General features: G+C 44.1%; 1 protein-coding gene across 2 annotated transcripts in view; it reads left to right on the forward strand.

Moving 5' to 3' along the window:
* The window catches only part of LOC141258703 (uncharacterized), a 291,618-nt gene that overhangs the window by 115,166 nt on the left and 160,428 nt on the right, over window positions 1–16,024 (forward strand). For both annotated transcript variants that reach the window (XM_073673723.1, XM_073673724.1), the window contains exons 4-7: window positions 8,425–8,516; window positions 8,590–8,665; window positions 8,759–8,835; window positions 10,953–11,061. In XM_073673723.1, coding sequence (XP_073529824.1) covers window positions 8,425–8,516; window positions 8,590–8,665; window positions 8,759–8,835; window positions 10,953–11,061 — 354 coding nt within the window. The remainder of the gene's footprint in view (window positions 1–8,424; window positions 8,517–8,589; window positions 8,666–8,758; window positions 8,836–10,952; window positions 11,062–16,024) is intronic.

Here is a 16,024-nt window from a genome sequence, read left to right on the forward strand (position 1 = left end):
TTGGCAAACACAAAATGAGCCTTACAATTGTTGTATATAAGTACCGGCTTTTTTCTGCCCACTCTTCCATAAAGGCCACGTCTATGGATTGTACGGCTTATTGTGGTCGTATGGACAGATACGCCAGTCTCTGCTTGGGAACTCTGCAGTAGAGATGAGCGAACATATTCAGAAAACGTTCGGTTTTTCAAATTCGGCACGAGCATTGCACATTCGGATTCGTGATCAGACCCCCAAGTGTTTTTACTGAAAATCGGCCCAATTCGGCAAAAGTGCGGTAAATGATTGAGTTTCCACTACTGTATTTTTTATGACTTTGGCTAGGATAGTGGGGCTGTATGATGAGTGGGGGGGACATTTTTGATGAGGGGAGGGGTGGGGAGAGGTCAGAGTAGCGGCGGGCTGTTAATCTTAATTTTTTTTTCTTAACTTAACGTGTGCAGATTCTGGCGCAGGAACCATCCGCAACATCATGACATAAGGGCTTGTGCCATTGGCTGCTGAAGTCACATGTCCCTCTCCATATAAAGAGCGGACATGTTGTTTTAGCACCATTTTGTTAGTATAACAGCGCAGAGAGGATGCTCCTGACGCTGCTCCTTGATGCTGAGAGACCGATCGTTAGCTAGGCGGTTGCTTCTAAGTCAGTTTAGATCAGGGTCTCAAACTCTGCTGGGTATATGGGCCGTACATGAGAAAAAATTTAATTTGGGGGGCCGGATTCTTTGCAGGACAAAGTGACATTTTTAGTGATAGCATTTTTTTAATATAAATACATTTTTAACATTTTTGTCGTGTTTTATTTTATTTTTTAGAGCTTGGGTCGTTACGGATGTGGCGATAATAAACGTGCACTTTTTTTTGTTTACTTTAGTTTAGATATAAAGCAGCATTTTTAGTGGTAAAATATTTTTTCATGCTTTATTTTGAAATGTATTTATTTTTTTAGTTTTTACAATTTTGTTTCCCCCAAATGGCCACATGCTGTAATATTATCTTACAATTCGCACCATATAGTAATTCCGGCCAACATCTTGTAGTAATGTACCCCATCCTGGTCCCCATCTGTCGTTATGTCCCCCATCCAGGTCCCTATATTGTAGATATGTCCCATATTGTAGATATGTCACCATCCAGGTCCCCATATAATGTAGATATGTTACCATCCGGTCCCCATAATGTAGATATGTCACCATCCAGGTCCCCATATTGTAGATATGTCACCATCCAGGTCCCCATATTGTAGATATGTCCCCATATTGTAGATATGTCCCCATCCAGGTCCCCATATTGTAGATATGTCACCATCCAGGTCCCCATATTGTAGATATGTCCCCATATTGTAGATATGTCCCCATCCAGGTCCCCATATTGTAGATATGTCCCCATCCAGGTCCCCATATTGTAGATATGTCCCCATCCAGGTCCCCATATTGTAGCTATGTCCCCATCCAGGTCCCCATATTGTAGATATGTCCCCATCCAGGTCCCCATATTGTAGATACCCCATATTGTAGATATGTCCCCATCCAGGTCCCCATATTGTAGATATGTCCCCATCCAGTTCCCCATATTGTAGATATGTCACCATCCAGGTCCCCATATTGTAGATATGTCACCATCCAGGTCCCCATATTGTAGATATGTCACCATCCAGGTCCCCATATATTGTAGATATGTCCCCATCCAGGTCCCCATATTGTAGATATTTCACCATCCAGGTCCCCATATTGTAGCTATGTCCCCATTCAGGTCCCCATATTGTAGATATGTCACCATCCAGGTCCCCATATTGTAGATCTGTCACCATCCAGGTCCCCATATTGTAGATATGTCACCATCCAGGTCCCCATATTGTAGATATGTCCCCATATTGTAGATATGTCCCCATCCAGGTCCCCATATTGTAGATATGTCCCCATCCAGGTCCCCATATTGTAGATATGTCACCATCCAGGTCCCCATATTGTAGATATGTCACCATCCAGGTCCCCATATTGTAGATATGTCACCATCCAGGTCCCCATATATTGTAGATATGTCCCCATCCAGGTCCCCATATTGTAGATATTTTACCATCCAGGTCCCCATATTGTAGCTATGTCCCCATTCAGGTCCCCATATTGTAGATATGTCACCATCCAGGTCCCCATATTGTAGATATGTCCCCATCCAGGTCCCCATATTGTAGATATGTCCCCATCCAGGTCCCCATATTGTAGATATGTCCCCATCCAGGTCCCCATATTGTAGATACGTCCCCATCCAGGTCCCCATATTGTAGATACCCCATATTGTAGATATGTCCCCATCCAGGTCCCCATATTGTAGATATGTCCCCATTCAGGTCCCCATATTGTAGATATGTCCCCATATTGTAGATATGTCCCCATCCTGGTCCCCATATTGTAGCTATGTCCCCATTCAGGTCCCCATATTGTAGATATGTCACCATCCAGGTCCCGATATTGTAGATATGTCACCATCCAGGTCCCCATATTGTAGATATGTCACCATCCAGGTCCCCATATTGTAGATATGTCACCATCCAGGTCCCCATATTGTAGATATGTCACCATCCAGGTCCCCATATTGTAGATATGTCCCCATCCAGGTCCTCATATTGTAGATATGTCGCCATCCTGGTCCCCATATTGTAGATATGTCACCATCCAGGTCCCCATATTGTAGATATGTCCCCATCCAGGTTCCCATATTAGAAGGTTCATAGGAACACTGATAATTAGATAATAAATTTATCAATTTCATCATGCTGGTAATATATTCCTAAGAAAGTGCTAATATTATGGACATAATTGTTAAATAAACTCCTAATACATACTGATCAATTAATAAAATGGAGTGCTGACTTCATGTAAATATTAATTGATTTAATTTTAATAATTATGTATGACATTTTCACAAATACATAAATACAAAGAACATAAAACAGAGGTAGATAGATAGAAAAAGGATAAAAGGTCACCCGAGGAACAAGAAAGGTGAGTAAAGGGTATTAATGATAATAATGTACAGCCCCAGATATAGAATAATTCCTGAATAGAAATACAATTCTGAGGAGCCACTCAAGGAATGAATCCCCTAACTCATGCTCACGATTGTTTTCTTTTTATTTATCAAACACCAATCTAGTAAAGTGCTTGTGCTATAATTCAACTCACTATTATTCACTCCTATTAAACAATAGTAGCAGAATGGCAAAATGGCATAATACCCATGAAGTGCATAGTAATTATCACTCACCCTTAAGTACAGGCGCAAGTGCGGCATACCACCCTGACGCGCGTTTCGCGTTAGCTTTTTCAGTACAGGCGCAAGTCCAGCATTCCCAGGGGACCACCACGACACGTGTTTCGCTTTAGCTTTTTCAAAATAGGGGTCCCCTATTTTGAAAAAGCTAACGCGAAACGCTCGTAGCGGTGGTCCCCTGGGAACGCTGGACTTGCGCCTGTACTGAAAAAGCTAACGCGAAACGCGCGTCAGGGTGGTATGCCGCACTTGCGCCTGTACTTGGGGACATGAAAATGTCAGGGTGGTCCCCTGGGAACGCCGCACTTGCACCTGTACTTATGGGTGAGTGATAATTACTATGAACTTCATGGACATTATGCCATTTTACTTTTTTTCTGTCTGTTACATGGCGGTACTGAATTTAAAAGATGCATATTATCATGTACCCATACATGCAGAATATCAGAAATACCTTAGGGTGGCTATAGTCTTTGATGGGGGAGTTAGGCATTTCCAGTATAGGGCCTTGCCATTTGGACTAGCAATAGCCCCTAGGGTGTTAACAAAGGTAGTGGCGGAGGTCATGGCTCATATCTGAGAATGTGATATTTTGATTATCCCTTATCTGGACGATTTTTTAGTAGTGACGAATTCGCCTCACCAGTGTAGTAAACACCTAGAGAACGTAATGGCCATCCTAAAAAATGTGGGCTGGTTGCTGAATGTAGAGAAATCCAGATTAGTGCCCATGACAGTTCAGCAGTTTTCTGGGGATTATGCTGGATTCGGAAACTCAAGAATGTTACCTCCCGGTATCTAAAATAGAAAAAATTAAGGACCAGGTGAAAAAAGCTATCATAAATCCCACCATGTCCCTTAGGGGTGCAATGTCCCTGCTGGGTACCCTGACATCGTGCTTCCCAGCGGTACTATGGGCACAATATCATTCCAGGGTTCTGCAATGGGATGGGTTGCATAGTGAATTTTCCCTTAAGGGGCACTTAGAGGAAAAAATGTCATTATCACCTCGGTCAATAGAATCTTTGCAGTGGTGGCAGGATGAGAAAAACTTGTCCCGGGGGGTTCTCTCGGTGCTTAATAACACTCGAACAATCACCACAGACGCAAGTCCCATGGGGTGGGGAAGCCCATCTAGGGAAAGAGGTAGTCCAGGGGACAGAGCGTGAAAAGATCCTTTCCTCCAATGCGAAGGAACTACTGGCGGTAGGGATAAGGCGGTAAACAATTTTCTGGTATCTCGACAGGGCCAGAATGTGAAAATCATCTTGGACAATCGCGTAGCAGTAGCCTACATGAACCTCCAGGGGGTTTTTAGTAACAGAAGCAACGACAAAGGTGTCACAAACTGCGATAAAGCGTGATCAATAAAGCACACTAAAAACTACACCATTGCCTAGTCTACACAGTCTGCCATTGGGGTGAAAAGTCAGTGGAGATCCATGACTTGTTTATCTTCATGAAAGTTAGGTGGTCTACACTTTCAGGGGACAGCCAGATGCACTTGTCCATGAAGACACCAGCAGTACTAAAGACACATTCTGAGAGAATGCTGGTTGCCGCCCATGGCAAAATTTCTAAGGTGTGACAGGCGAGCTCAGGCCACGCTTCAATTTTTCTAGGTCAAAATTTAAAAGGGTCCAAACCCCCCCGATGACATTGATATTGAGCTCCTGCACCATCTTCTCCAGTCGCTCACTACATGTCAGACTTGTACTCTGTTCTGCAGGTGCAGGGTCTGGTCTAAACAAGGAGTGAAACGACTCCCAGTATTTCTTTCTTTTTAATTTATTTTACTCATATAGCGCCATTAATTCCACAGCGCTTTACAGACATTTACAGACATAAGTGGACCAAGTGGAAAGGCAGCATTTCCGTGGCCAACAGATTGGAGATGGTGAAGTTCAATCTCTTTGCTTTGGCATGCATAGGAGGAAACAATCTTTAAGTGACCACAACTGTGGGACCGAGGGCTGCTGCTGTGCTGAGAGATGGTGGAGTAGGGTGAACATGACAAACTGCTGGACTGTGAGAGAGGTGCAGGCGGAGATGTAATGGTGGATTGAGAAAGATGTGGTATGCTCGGTGTCGACTTCCGTAACAGCTGACGGGCTCTCACTCACCCTGACTGTAACAAGTGGAGGTTTTGCGGCCGGAGACCTGTTTGAGAACATTTGCCAGGGTGACGGTGGAGGAAGAAGCAGCAGTTGCGGTTGATGGGGCGGCCGTGGTTGGCAAGGCCCACATTTTAGCGCAGGGAGATTCCAAGTCTAATGAATGTTGCTCACACATGTGCCAGTTCATGCATGTAGTTGTCAAATTATTGCAATTTTTGCCTCTACTCAGTCTTTTTTAACAAAATTGGCAGATAATGTGAGTTGTGACATCCTTTAAGGTCTCCAAAAAGACATAGGCTAGGCAAACCTTGCCGCCCCTGCGAATTGCAGACCCGCATCCGCTGCTGGCCAGAACCAGAGTTGTGGCTGTGGATGCAGTGGTTGTCGTGGTTGCATCACTGTCTGTGCGGGAAGCTGCAAAGCAACCTCCTCGTCTTCCTCCTCCTCCTCCTCCACCTCCTCTGCTGAGCTACTCTGCTACGTATCTCTTGGTTCACACCAAGTGGGATTTACAACCTCATCATCATCCTGTATGTTCTCCCACTCCTCGCCCTGAGAGTCACCCTCCTCCTCTTCCTGCCCTGACAGCACAGTACAGTCCGTGTGCTCCTCAAGTATCTGAGTCTCATCAGTATTACCTCTATGCTGATGACACACAGATCTACCTCTCTGGACCTGATATCACCTCCTTACTAACCAGAATCCCACAATGTCTGTCTGCTATTTCATCTTTCTTCTCTGCTAGATTTCTAAAACGTGACATGGATAAAACCAAATTCTTCATCTTACCACCATCTCATTCAACCCCCCCAACTGACCTATCCATTAAAGTCAATGGTTGCCCACTGTCCCCAGTCCCGCAAGCTTGACTCTGATCTCTCCTTCAAACCTGAGATCTAAGCCCTTTCCACTTCCTGCCGACTCCAACTTCAAAATATCTCCCGGATTCGCACATTCCTCAACCATGAATCTGCAAAAACACTAGTGCACGCCCTCATCATTTCCCGCCTTGAGTACTGCAACCTCCTGCTCTATGGCCTCCCTTTTAACACTCTCGCACCCCTCCAATCTATCCTAAAGTCTGCTCGACAACTAATCCATCTGTCACTCCACTATTCCTCAGCTTCTTTCCTCTGTCATTCCCTGCACTGGCTCCCCATTGCCCAGAGACTCCAGTTGAAAACCTTAACTTTGACATACAAAGCCATCCACAACCTGTCTCCTCTATTCATCTGTGATCTAGTCTCCCGGTACTTACCTGCACGCAACCTCCGATCCTCACAAGATCTCCTTCTCTACTCTCCTCTTATCTCCTCTTCTCACAATCACAACCAAGATTTGTCCCGTGCATCTTCCCTGATGTGTAACTCTCTACCCCAACATATCAGACTCTCACCTACCGTGGAAACCTTCAAAAGGAACCTGAAGACCCACCTCTTCCGACAAGCCTACAACCTGCAGTAACCACCGCTCCACCATACCGCTGCACGACCAGCCCTACCCTCACCTATTGTATCCTCACCCATCCCTTGTAGACTGTGAGCCCTGGCGGGCAGGGTCCTCTCTCCACCATACCGCTGCACGACCAGCTCTACCCTCACCTACTGTATCCTCACCCATCCCTTGTAGATTGTTTGCAATCGCTCGCGGGCAGGGTCCTCTGTCATCCTGTACCGGTGACTGTTTCTTTGTTCAAGATTATTGTACTTGTTGCTTGCGATGTATACCCCTTTTTCACATGTAAAACGCCATGGAATAAATGGCGCTATAGTAATAAATAATTATACTATTTGTACTGTGAGTCAATTGATGCCACTTTTCCTGATGTCTTCCCCTAATTTGACCTGTTTTGCCAGCTTTTGGGCCCCTCTGAAGGTGTTGTGTATGCCTTTGGTTTTGCCTCCCATTGAATCCAATGGGATTCGGATATGTTTGACGAACTGTTCAGCGAACATCGAGGAGTTTGCCGATCTGAAACAAATCAAACGTTTAAAGGTTCGCTCATCTCTACTCTGCAGCTCCTTCAGGGCTACCTTTGGTCTCTGTGCTGCCTCTCTGATTATTGCCCTTCTTGCTGAGCATTTTGGTGGGCGCCCTCTCTTGGCAGGTTTGTCGTGGTACCATGTTCCTTCCATTTGATAATGGATTTGATGGTGCTCCAGGGGATCATCAGAGATTTTTTTTTAATAACCTAACCCTGACTTGTGCTTCTCAACAACTTTGTCACTGACTTTTTGGAGATCTCCTTGGTCTTCGTGGTGTTGCTTGGAGATCTCCTTGGTCTTCGTGGTGGTGTTTGGAGATCTTCCTGGTCTTCGTGGTGGTGTTTGGAGATCTCCTTGGTCTTCGTGGTGGTGTTTGGAGATCTCCTTGGTCTCCGTGGTGGTGTTTGGAGATCTCTTTGGTCTTCGTGGTGGTGTTTGGAGATCTCTTTAGTCTTCGTGGTGGTGTTTGGAGATCTCCTTGGTCTTAGTGGTGGTGTTTGGAGATCTCCTTGGTCTTGATGGTGGTGTTTGTTGATCTCCTTGGTCTTCGTGGTGGTGTTTGGTTAGTGGTGCCTCTTGTTAATAGTGTTGCAGCCTCTGTGGCCTTTCAGAAAAGGTAAAGTGTATCTACTGACCGACATGTGACACTTAGATTGCACACAGGTGGACTTCCTGTCACTAAGCAAGGGACTTATGAACGTAATTGCTTGCAACAGAAATTTTTAGGGGCTTCATCACAAAAGGGGTGAATACATATGCACATGACAATATTTAGTTATTTGATTCCATAAATTTAATTTATGCCGATATTTTTCTCACTTCACCATCTTACATTATTTAGTGCTGATGTATCACACAAATCGGATTACAAAATATTTACACACATTATAATGTAACAAAATATGTAAAAAGCCAAGAGGAGTAAATACTTTCACAAGCCACTGTATACAGAGGTTGTGTAGTCACCGGTATATAGATGTACGGGGGTCTTGCAGTTCCTTGTATATAGATATACAGAGGTCGTGCACTCAGTTGCTGTGTGTCTCGCACAGATGATTCCAGGAGAAGAAATTCCCCGGAGAGATGTCCGGCTCCTCTCTATTCCCAGGACTGTCCGGAGAAGAATGTCCCAGAGAATCCTCGGGTAGGTGGCGCTATCGTCTCAACCACATAAATCTCTGATTCGTGGCTCATTTCACGTTTTTCTTGTATTTTAGGGTGAAGACCTGATTGATATTAAGGTTGAGGTCATAGATGAAGAGGAGGAGACCGAGTTCATGGCCGAGCAGCAGTGTAAGGAGGGGACGTTCATGTCTGTTAGAGGGTCATCTAGATACTACTCCCATCATCCCATGTAACAATCTCTTGTCCGGCTGTTTCCTACAGATGGACTCGGTGTAAGAAATCCCCCGGAGAGATGTCCGGCTCCTCTGTGTTCCCAGGATTGTCCGGAGAGTCACCAGGTAAATGAAGCTGCGCCTCCACCACATCTACAGTTTTCTAAGTAAATCTATTTCTAAAGGTGCTATTGACATGAAATTCTCCCCAGATGTTGGTAACAACCCGTCCAATCCACACAGGAAAGAAATCACCACAAATGTCGATAAATTAAGTTATGTGTAATAAGAAATGACACAGGGGAAAAAGTATGTAACATGTTACTAAAATGTAATTAATACTTCATAGAAAAGCCTTTGTTGGCGATGAAGCTTCAAGACACCTCCTGTATGGAGAAAGTAGTCGCAGGCATCGCTCAGGTGGGATATTGGCCCATTCTGACACACAAGCACTCTACATGTCCTGAAGCTTCCCTGGCTCCTTCTATGAACTCTGAGCTTTAGTTACTTCCATATATTTTCTATTGGTTTCCGGTCCAGTGACTGACTCGGCCATTCCAGTAGCTTTATTTTCTTTATCTGAAACCAATTGAGAGTTTCCTTGGCTGTGTGTTTGAGATCATTGTCTTGCTGAAATTTCCCCCCTAGTTTCATCTTCTTCATCCTGGTAGATGGCAGATTTTTATCTAGAGTGTCTCGGTACATTTGTCCATTCATCCTTCCTTCAATTATATGATGTTTGCCAGTCCCATTTGCTGAAAAACAGCCTCACACCATGATGTTCCCACCTCCAAACTTCACTGTTGGCAAACATGGTGTGTATTATGGCATCCAAAGAGTTAATAGTCGGGTCAAATGAGACCAAAACTGTCCTCCCAGTATTTCACAGGCTTGTCTAATTGTTGTTGAGCAAACTGTAAATGCCCTTGAACATGCTCTTTGTTCAGCAATGGAGTCTTGTGTGGTGAATGTGCATACTGGCCATGGAGGTTGAGTGCATTCCTTATTGTTTTCTTTTAAACAATTGTTCGTGCTGATAAAAGGACTTTCTGTTGCTCTCCAAAGGTGGTCCATGACTCTTGGACAACTCTTCTGATAATTATTTTCACGCCTCTGAAATCTTGCGGGGAGCACCTGATCGTGGCCGGTTTATGATGAAATCTTGCGGGGAGCACCTGATCGTGGCCGGTTTATGATGAAATCTTGTGGGGAGCACCTGATCGTGGCCGGTTTATGATGAAATCTTGTGGGGAGCACCTGATCGTGGCCGGTTTATGATGAAATCTTGTGGGGAGCACCTGATTGTGGCCAGTTTATGGTGAAATCTTGCAGGGAGCACCTGATTGTGGCCGGTTTATGGTGAAATTTTGTGGGGAGCACCTGATCGTGGCCGGTTTATGGTGAAATCTTGCGGGTAGCACCAGATTGTGGCCGGTTTATGGTGAAATCTTGCAGGAACACTTGATTGTGGCTGGTTTATAGGGAAATCTTGCAGGGAGCACCTGGTCGTGGCCATTAGATGGTGAAATCTTGCGGGGAACACCTGGTCATGGCCGTTTCATGGTGAAATCTTGCGGGAAGCACCTGGTCGTGGCCAATTTATGGTGAAATCTTGTGGGGAGCGCCTTGTCATGGACGGTTTATAGTGAAATGATGTTCTTTCCACTTCCGGATTATGGCCCCAGCAGTGCTCACTGGAACCTCCAGTAGTTTAGAAAGTCTTCTGTAACCAATGCCATCACTGTTATGTAACAATAAGGTTGCGAAGCTCTTGAGGCAGCTCACTGGTTTTCCCCATCCTGAGACGTTTCTTGTGTGGCACCTTGGTAAAGAGACTCCTTTTTATTTTATAGGCCATCAGATGAACCAGCTGATATTATTTGTCACTAAGTGGTAGGATCGCTTTCTAATTACTGATAGATCTCAGCCGGTGTCAGGACTTTCCAGGGCTTTTTGACCCTCTATTTCTTCATGTATTCAATACTTTTTCCCTGCGTCACTTCTCATACTTACAAATAATGTATGGACATCTACGGTTAGATTTCTTTCCTGTGTGGATTGGATGGGTTGTTAGCGACACCTGGGGAGAATTTCATGTCAATAGCACCTTTCGAAATAGATTTATTTTTAAAATTGGTGACGTATTCACTACTTATTTCACCCATTGTATATGGGGGTGCGCTCAGAGATTTGGGGGCTTCTTCGTGCTGTATGGTACTGAACTGTTACATATGTGACATCAGGGTGGAGATCTGACCATCATTAAAGTGGAGGATGAAGAAGAGCAGATGATGGACGATCAGCCGTGTATGAGGGATGTGAAGGAGGAGACTCCAGGAGATGATACCGCAGGTATGTAATAATGGGGTCACCGGTGTCTTCTGGTGAAGCTCCACCTTACAGCTACGTTATGTGGCTCAAAAACATGAAGATTACACATAAATCGCTCATCAGATCAGAGGAATGAAATAATCCCGGGTAAAATCTTTCCTGATATAAATAGTAAAATTCATTATCATCAATAAATAGTTGTAGTTGTGTAATGTGATCAGAGCGTATGAACCCACGTGGATCAGTAGTGTGTGACCCGGTGTCTGTATGCATCCTGACATCCCATAATGTGATAAATGTATGAACCCACATGTCTGTATGCATCCTGACATCCCATAATATGATCAGTGTATGAACCCACATGTCTGTATGCATCCTGACATCCCATAATATGATCAGTGTATGAACCCACGTGTCTGTATGCAGCCTGACATCCCATAATATGATCAGTGTGTATGAACCCACGTGTCTGTATGTATCCTGACATCCCATAATATGATCAGTGTATGAACCCTTGTGTCTGTATGCATCCTGACATCCCATAATATGATCAGTGTATGAACCCTTGTGTCTGTATGCATCCTGACATCCCATAATATGATCAGTGTGTATGAACCCTTGTGTCTGTATGCATCCTGACATCCCATAATATGATCAGTGTGTATGAACCCACGTGTCTGTATGCATCCTGACATCCCATAATATGATCAATGTGTATGAACCCTTGTGTCTGTATGCATCCTGACATCCCATAATATGATCAGTGTATCAACCCACGTGTCTGTATGCATCCTGACATCCCATAATATGATCAGTGTGTATGAACCCTTGTGTCTGTATGCATCCTGACATCCCATAATATGATCAGTAGTGTGTGACCCCGTGTCTGTATGCATCCTGACATCCCATAATATGATCAGTAGTGTGTGACCCCGTGTGTCTGTATGCATCCTGACATCCCATAATATGATCAGTGTGTATGAACCCACGTATCTGTATGCATCCTGACATCCCATAATATGATCAGTGTGTATGAACCCATTTGTCTGTATGCATCCTGACATCCCATAATATGATCAGTGTGTATGAACCCATGTGTCTGTATGCATGCTGACATCCCATAATATGATCAGTGTGTATGAACCCACGTGTCTGTATGCATCCTGACATCCCATAATATCATCAGTGTGTATGAACCCACGTGTCTGTATGTATCCTGACATCCCATAATATGATCAGTAGTGTGTGACCCCGTGTGTCTGTATGCATCCTGACATCCCATAATATGATCAGTGTGTATGAACCCTTGTGTCTGTATGCATCCTGACATCCCATAATATGATCAGTAGTGTGTGACCCCGTGTGTCTGTATGCATCCTGACATCCCATAATATGATCAGTGTATGAACCCATGTGTCTGTATGTATCCTGACATCCCATAATATGATCAGTGTATGAACCCTTGTGTCTGTATGCATCCTGACATCCCATAATATGATCAGTGTGTATGAACCCTTGTGTCTGTATGCATCCTGACATCCCATAATATGATCAGTGTGTATGAACCCACGTGTCTGTATGCATCCTGACATCCCATAATATGATCAATGTGTATGAACCCTTGTGTCTGTATGCATCCTGACATCCCATAATATGATCAGTGTATCAACCCACGTGTCTGTATGTATCCTGACATCCCATAATATGATCAGTAGTGTGTGACCCCGTGTCTGTATGCATCCTGACATCCCATAATATGATCAGTAGTGTGTGACCCCGTGTGTCTGTATGCATCCTGACATCCCATAATATGATCAGTGTGTATGAACCCACGTATCTGTATGCATCCTGACATCCCATAATATGATCAGTGTGTATGAACCCATTTGTCTGTATGCATCCTGACATCCCATAATATGATCAGTAGTGTGTGACCCCGTGTGTCTGTATGCATCCTGACATCCCATAATATGATCAGTGTGTATGAACCCACGTGTCTGTATGCATCCTGACATCCCATAATATCATCAGTGTGTATGAACCCACGTGTCTGTATGTATCCTGACATCCCATAATATGATCAGTAGTGTGTGACCCCGTGTGTCTGTATGCATCCTGACATCCCATAATATGATCAGTGTGTATGAACCCTTGTGTCTGTATGCATCCTGACATCCCATAATATGATCAGTAGTGTGTGACCCCGTGTGTCTGTATGCATCCTGACATCCCATAATATGATCAGTGTGTATGAACCCTTGTGTCTGTATGCATCCTGACATCCCATAATATGATCAGTGTGTATGAACCCACGTGTCTGTATGCATCCTGACATCCCATAATATGATCAGTGTGTATGAACCCACGTGTCTGTATGCATCCTGACATCCCATAATATGATCAGTGTATGAACCCACATGTCTGTATGCATCCTGACATCCCATAATATGATCAGTGTGTATGAACCCACGTGTCTGTATGCATCCTGACATCCTATAATATGATCAGTGTGTATGAACCCTTGTGTCTGTATGCATCCTGACATCCCATAATATGATCAGTGTGTATGAACCCACGTGTCTGTATGCATCCTGACATCCCATAATGTGATCAGTGTGTATGAACCCACGTGTCTGTATGCATCCTGACATCCCATAATGTGATCAGTGTATGAACCCTTGTGTCTGTATGCATCCTGACATCCCATAATATGATCAGTGTGTATGAACCCTTGTGTCTGTATGCATCCTGACATCCCATAATATGATCAGTGTGTATGAACCCACGTGTCTGTATGCATCCTGACATCCCATAATGTGATCAGTGTGTATGAACCCTTGTGTCTGTATGCATCCTGACATCCCATAATATGATCAGTGTGTATGAACCCACGTGTCTGTATGTATCCTGACATCCCATAATATGATCAGTGTGTATGAACCCTTGTGTCTGTATGCATCCTGACATCCCATAATATGATCAGTGTGTATGAACCCACGTATCTGTATGCATCCTGACATCCCATAATATGATCAGTGTGTATGAACCCACGTGTCTGTATGCATCCTGACATCCCATAATATGATCAGTGTGTATGAACCCATGTGTCTGTATGCATGCTGACATCCCATAATATGATCAGTGTGTATGAACCCACGTGTCTGTATGCATCCTGACATCCCATAATATCATCAGTGTGTATGAACCCACGTGTCTGTATGTATCCTGACATCCCATAATATGATCAGTAGTGTGTGACCCCGTGTGTCTGTATGCATCCTGACATCCCATAATATGATCAGTGTGTATGAACCCTTGTGTCTGTATGCATCCTGACATCCCATAATATGATCAGTGTATGAACCCACGTGTCTGTATGCATCCTGACATCCCATAATATGATCAGTGTGTATGAACCCACGTGTCTGTATGCATCCTGACATCCCATAATATGATCAGTAGTGTGTGACCCCGTGTGTCTGTATGCATCCTGACATCCCATAATATGATCAGTGTGTATGAACCCACGTGTCTGTATGCATCCTGACATCCCATAATATGATCAGTGTGTATGAACCCTTGTGTCTGTATGCATCCTGACATCCCATAATATGATCAGTGTGTATGAACCCACGTGTCTGTATGCATCCTGACATCCCATAATATGATCAGTGTGTATGAACCCAGGTGTCTGTATGCATCCTGACATCCCATAATATGATCAGTGTGTATGAACCCACGTGTCTGTATGCATCCTGACATCCCATAATGTGATCAGTGTATGAACCCACGTGTCTGTATGCATCCTGACATCCCATAATGTGATCAGTGTGTATGAACCCTTGTGTCTGTATGTATCCTGACATCCCATAATGTGATCAGTGTGTATGAACCCTTGTGTCTGTATGCATCCTGACATCCCATAATATGATCAGTGTGTATGAACCCTTGTGTCTGTATGCATCCTGACATCCCATAATATGATCAGTGTGTATGAACCCTTGTGTCTGTATGCATCCTGACATCCCATAATATGATCAGTGTGTATGAACCCACGTGTCTGTATGCATCCTGACATCCCATAATATGATCAGTGTGTATGAACCCATGTGTCTGTATGTATCCTGACATCCCATAATGTGATCAGTGTGTATGAACCCTTGTGTCTGTATGCATCCTGACATCCCATAATATGATCAGTGTGTATGAACCCTTGTGTCTGTATGCATCCTGACATCCCATAATATGATCAGTGTGTATGAACCCTTGTGTCTGTATGCATCCTGACATCCCATATTATGATCAGTGTGTATGAACCCTTGTGTCTGTATGTATCCTGACATCCCATAATGTGATCAGTGTGTATGAACCCTTGTGTCTGTATGCATCCTGACATCCCATAATATGATCAGTGTGTATGAACCCACGTGTCTGTATGTATCCTGACATCCCATAATATGATCAGTGTGTATGAACCCTTGTGTCTGTATGCATCCTGACATCCCATAATATGATCAGTGTGTATGAACCCACGTGTCTGTATGTATCCTGACATCCCATAATATGATCAGTGTGTATGAACCCACGTGTCTGTATGCATCCTGACATCCCATAATATGATCAGTGTGTATGAACCCACGTGTCTGTATGCATCCTGACATCCCATAATATCATCAGTGTATGAACCCACGTGTCTGTATGCATCCTGACATCCCATAATATGATCAGTGTGTATGAACCCACGTGTCTCTATGTATCCTGACATCCCATAATATGATCAGTGTGTATGAACCCACGTGTCTGTATGCATCCTGACATCCCATAATATGATCAGTGTGTATGAACCCACGTGTCTGTATGCATCCTGACATCCCATAATATCATCAGTGTATGAACCCACGTGTCTGTATGCATCCTGACATCCCATAATATGATCAGTGTGTATGAACCCTTGTGTCTGTATGCATCCTGACATCCCATAATA

This window comes from Phyllobates terribilis, unplaced genomic scaffold (assembly GCF_046119375.1).
Source record: "Phyllobates terribilis strain yellow unplaced genomic scaffold, ASM4611937v1 Scaffold_3__8_contigs__length_932513732, whole genome shotgun sequence".
Classification (NCBI taxonomy): Eukaryota; Metazoa; Chordata; class Amphibia; order Anura; family Dendrobatidae; genus Phyllobates; species Phyllobates terribilis.